This window comes from Muntiacus reevesi, chromosome 1 (assembly GCF_963930625.1).
Source record: "Muntiacus reevesi chromosome 1, mMunRee1.1, whole genome shotgun sequence".
NCBI classification, from domain to species: Eukaryota; Metazoa; Chordata; class Mammalia; order Artiodactyla; family Cervidae; genus Muntiacus; species Muntiacus reevesi.
The window spans coordinates 12,723,122-12,728,437 of record NC_089249.1 but is presented as its reverse complement, the minus strand read 5'-3'; the positions used below and the strand labels follow the sequence as shown (position 1 = coordinate 12,728,437).

At 53.9% G+C, this 5,316-nt stretch overlaps 1 protein-coding gene across 1 annotated transcript; it reads right to left on the bottom strand.

The window, feature by feature from the left end:
• Positions 1-2,891: 2,891 nt before the first annotated feature.
• ASCL1 (achaete-scute family bHLH transcription factor 1) lies at positions 2,892-3,548 on the bottom strand. Its single transcript, XM_065921110.1, has one exon. The coding sequence runs from the start codon at positions 3,546-3,548 to the stop codon at positions 2,892-2,894; it is 657 nt and encodes a 218-aa protein (XP_065777182.1).
• Positions 3,549-5,316: the final 1,768 nt, after the last annotated feature.

The window sequence follows — 5,316 nt, the reverse complement described above, 5'->3', positions numbered from 1 at the left end:
ATCTGAAAACTTGCAAAGGAGCTAAATTAAAAGAAAAAAGGAAATGCATGAGGGTCGGGAAGGGGTGGGGATGGGGGGGACCGAGGTCCGGTGCTACAAATGAGAAGATAAAAATAAAGCAGGCATCTCAAAAGCATTACTTCCCTCAAGTAAGCTCTAAATTGGCCCACTGCTGGCAGAAAGTCCGATTATTTATGGCGATGAGGAATTTACTGATTTTTTTCCCCCCTTAATTACGCTCATCTCTTTGAAAGGGACTGAAGCCTCAATGTGCATTCTATAGAGGGTCATTTAGCAAAATGACATCAGACGCTGGGGCGTGCTCTGCGCATCGCGGCTTTAAAAAATGATTATTCTGTGCCACTAAATGGTATAGATGTACCAACACAGACTAGATTTTTAACTCTGGAAGACGTGCTGGCCCCCCGCTCTTTGTTGGGTTTTGTAAGATGCATTTTGCGCTCGGCTTTCCGCTTGGCTGGAGACACGCTAACTGAATCTGCAAGTAATGCAAGCGGCGAGCGAGGAGCCCACAAGAGGCGGAGTGGGATTCTGATCACGTCCTTGCTAACTGACAAGAAGCAAGCCAGCCAAAAACCCACCAATTTCTTTTTGAATCTTGGTAATTGGGTACTTTTACACGCAACTCACACCATTCGGATAGAGTCCCAAGCTTAGATAGGCCAGTGTCTCAAAGCTACCACACATTTCTAAGGCTTTTATTTATTTAAATCTAACTCCTGTAAGAAATTTATATCATATGTACCCTTTACTTAAAACCGACATGGACAGTGTGTGCAGTGGGAGAAAGAAGTAGAAAATGCATGGCTGGCGGTGAAGGGAGAACACGCCCACCACTGGCAGTGTGGACAGGGCTACCTCTCCCAAGCCCAGCCTCAGGCACCCCCATCCTTTCTCCCACTGCTGATGTTCATCATCTCATCCAGACCTGCCACAGTTTCACAATGAGAAACTCAGAGTGGGACTAAGGGGTGGAAAGTGGGGTGAGGACCCTCTCCTTCCAGTGCATTTTGGGGGAGATTTTTTTCAGTGTACAGTCATTTCATCAAAAGATGATGCAGCTGTTAGTCACCACCTATTTGCTAGGTGTCTGCATACATTTACACCATAAATGTCAAGGAAAACTATCTATATATCTATATATGTAGATATACAGGTAGAGATATATCTCTTTGTACAAGTTTCATAGAGTCGGATAGGCCTGGTCACAGCACTTATCTTTGACATCCCTGCCACTTAGCATCTTTCACACCACCCTCTCTCCCTCCCTTCCCTTTGGCACTTTGATAATAACTTGGATGGGGCAGTAACATCAAAGAAGACTTGGAGGCAGCTGATTATTTTCATTTGTAAAAAAAGAAAAAAGTTTTATTACGAAACTAGTTTGTATAAAACAGGGTTATACACGGGGTATTTTCTTTTGTAAGTTTGTAATAAAACAGTAAGAAAAAAAAGGGGCAGTGGTAGAAATTTCCCAAAAGGCAACCTATCAAAACCAACTGGCTGCCACTTTGTGTTTGGACAGTAGCTGCATAAACTTTGTTCTTCTTGAACAGTATTTAATAACATCATTAATACATTAACAAAGTTTCTATAAAGTAAGACACATTGGTGCTGAAGTACATCCGATGGCCTTTAAATCTCACCTATGAGGACAGTTCTTTACAAAACCACATAGGGGAAATGGCAGTTGTAAGATGAACTACACATCTAAAATATGCAGAGGTAATAGCATTACATGTTAAAGTATCAAGATATACACATTTTAAACCATTTGTACAAAACTCTATAAATTTTTTTCTTTCTTTCTCTCTTATGTACAAAAATATCTTAATATATCCCCAAACTGGTTAGGATAGATACAAATAGATTTTTCTTATAATAAAAAAAATTCACAAAAGATTGGAAGCATTCTATGATGAAAATGATGGAAAAGATGGTGTGAGGGAGTGAAGCTTGGGGAGGGGGGCCCCAAGAGGCTGGGGGTTTTGAAAACCCCCAGAGGATCAGGGTTTCAAATACCATACTTTCACTGCAGACGAACGTCCACAGCTTTATCAGGGTGGGGCATACAGAGGAAGGACACCAACCCATTTCTAGCGGGCCAAAGAACTGGCTTTCAAGAGAGGGCGGGGAGGTCAGCTCTGCCTGTTAGTGGTGGGTGGGAGTTCCTACAGGGCGTGTGCTGCTCCCTGACGCCAGGAACCCACTGCTTTTGCACACCAGCTGCAATCTGTGCATCCTAGTCATCCTAGGGTCCTAGTCACTCTATCTCAGGGAATGATTGGAGTGCAAAGATACTGTTCTGAGCCCATCCCTGTTTTGCCAGAGCCTTGCTTCTCAGGCGGGCGGCGCTTAGTTGATGTAGGGGGTGGGGTGCCTGGATTTGTTTGTTTTCTTCTTATTCTCTTCTTCTTCTTTCTTCTCCCTTCCAACATCGCCGAGGAGAAAATACTAAAGATGCAGCTTGTGCAGGCCCTATAACATAAGAAGAAGGGGACAGGTTAGTGTGGACTTGGAGGCTAGTGGTGGAGGAAGTGGAGGTTGGGAGGAAGATCTGTCAGGTGGAGCGCCTCTTCTGACAAGTCTAGTACTCGGTACACCGCCTGGGTACCCCTACCCTGCAAGTCCTTGGAGACCTGGGCAAAGCCGCCGCTCCCTGAAGCCAAGGCTGAAACTTACACGCCTGGATTTGAAAAGGACAAACTCACAAATCCTTTCAATCCACCCCTCCCCTCATCTCCGTGGGGGCAGTCGCCCTCCTACAGAAGAAAAAGAATGAAGGCTAGAGAATCCCCCGGTCCAGGCCCCCATGTCGCCTACCTGCTTTCGAAGTCCATTCGCACCAGGGCCTGACCAGGCCGAGCCCCTCAGAACCAGTTGGTGAAGTCGAGCAGTTCTTGCTCCTCGGGGCTGAGAGGGTCGTAGGAGCCCTCGTCCGAAGAGTAGGATGAGACCGGCGAGCCGGCCATGGAGTTCATGTCGTTGGAGTAGTTGGGGGAGATGGTGGGCGACAGAACGCCCGCCTGGAAGGCGGCGCTCACCGCGTCGTGCTCGTCCAGCAGCTGCTGGAGCGCGCGGATGTACTCGACGGCGGAGCGCAGCGTCTCCACCTTGCTCATCTTCTTGTTGGCCGCGCCGTTGGGAACGTGCTCCCGCAGGGTGGCGAAGCCCAGGTTGACCAGCTTGACGCGGTTGCGCTCGCGCTCGTTGCGACGCGCCACGGCGGCCGGCTGCTGCTGCGGCAGGCTGTAGCCAAAGCCGCTGAAGTTGAGCCGGCGTTTGCAGCGCATCAGTTCGGGCGACGAAGAGCGCTGGCGCTTGACTTGCTTGGGCGCTGACTTGTGACCGCCCCCTGAGGGCTGGCCGTCGGCCGCGGGGCTCAGCTGCGGCGGCGGCGGCGGCGGCGGCGGCGGCTGCTGCGCGCTCTGTGCAGCGGTGGCAAAGAAGCAGGCTGCGGGCGGCAGGAAGGGCTGCGGGGGCTGCGGGCCGGCGCCGCCGCTCTCCATCTTGGCAGGGCTCTCCATGCACCGCGGCGGCCAAGGAGTCGCGCGATCGGAGCGAGCGGGGACGCGAGGTGCGGGGCGCACGCTAGGGGGGCACAGACAGGACCGGGGAGGGGCACGAACAGAGAAGGGAGAGAAGGGGAGAGAGAAAGCTGGAGTCCCGAGGTAAGTTACAGAAATACAAAATCCCCGGGAGCCACTTCTTAGGGTGGGAGCGAGGAAGGTGCAAACCCGTCCCCTCCTCCCTCCACCCCGCCTCCTCCTCCCCTCCCCCCTTCGCAGGTCGGCTTCAGGAGCCTCGCGTGGCGCTCGCGTGTGAGGCTGCCGCTAGCGCCTTCTGGTTAAAAAAAAAAAAAAAAAAAAAGCAAGCAGCAGCAGAAGCAAAAGTCGGCGGTGAGCGCGCTCTGCTGTCTTCTGTTCTTCTCCCCTGAGGGTTGCGCGCTCTTGCGCCCGGTCTCTCCAGCCGCGACTCGGGCTGTTTGTGTTATTTGGTTAACCCCCTTTCTTTGCGTATTTCCTTCTTTTCACTCGCCCTCCTTGGCCGGCTCCCTGTCGCTGCGCCTTCCACGTTCCCTGGCCAGAAGTGAGAGAGTGCTGGGCGGCCGGAGTGCGGCCGCCTTTTCAACGGGACACCCAGCCCCACGCGTAGCGCTGGCCCCGCCTCGCCCCCCACTCCCCGCTGCTGCAGCGAGCGGCTGCAGCCCGCACCCCCTCCTCTTACCGCCTCCTCCCACCCACTCCCTGAACCCCCCTCCTCCCCCCCCAGCCCGCCCCCGCCCGTCCCCTGCGCCCGTCCCTAGCAAACTCTCCATTCAGCCGGGTTTGTTGTTGCAGTGCGTGCGCCTGGCGCGTGCCGGACTCCCGGCTGAATAAACAGGCGGCGCGCTCAGGGCGGGCTGCAGCCGGGGGGTGGTTCTGGAAAAGGGGGGGCTAGCGTCGCCGGATAGGCGAAGAGCTCTGGAAATTGGAGGTGGATGGGTAGACAGGTGTGGGGTGACGTGTCCCGGGATTCTCCTGAAAACTTGGAAAAAAGCACAGGCTAGGGTTTGGGCGGAAAAAGTGACGCAGGGCCGTGCGGAGGTTAGGCACAGTGGGGCTCCATTTCTCCTGTTTTCTTCTCCTACCCTACGGCCACTTTCTTGGGGGGGGGGGAGTCCGATGTCGTTGGGAGCAGAAGCAAATTAGCTCCTGAAGTTCAGAAAGATGGGGAGAACTCCGTGGAACTAAGTGATGGTTAAAACTTACGTTCTGGTACCAAGGCATCCTCTCACTAACTCCGTGACCCTTGTTCAGCGGCATCCGCACCGAGCCTCAGTTTCCTCATCGGGAACCACAGAAGGTTGGATTGGGTGGTCTCTAGTGTCCCATCCAGTTGTGAGAACTAGAATATGCTCCCGCAAACTGAACAAGTGTGGAGGAGGTCAAGAAGGGAGGTGATCGCACTGAGGGGGGTTGTGATCAGCATTTAGACAGGTGTGTGCAGGACGGATACTCTGCCAGGGTGAGCTCCCGCCTGTAGCATCGCCCCCAGCGCAAGGATTATTTCCTGACCGGTTAGGGGGATGCGTAAAGAGGCGAGCGCTTTGGCGTGGACCCACTGGGGATCTGAGAAAAGAGATGGGGGCGGTGGTGGAGCTGGGGAGAGGGGTTGGGGGAGCAGCTTCGCCCGCAGTTCGGCGCCGCCGCAGGCACCTCGGCTGCCTTGGCGCGGCCTCCATCCCGCCCCAGGCGTGTGCCCGGCGGGCCGGTGGCAGGCGACTGGGAGCCGAGCCCGGCCCGGCCGCGTGCT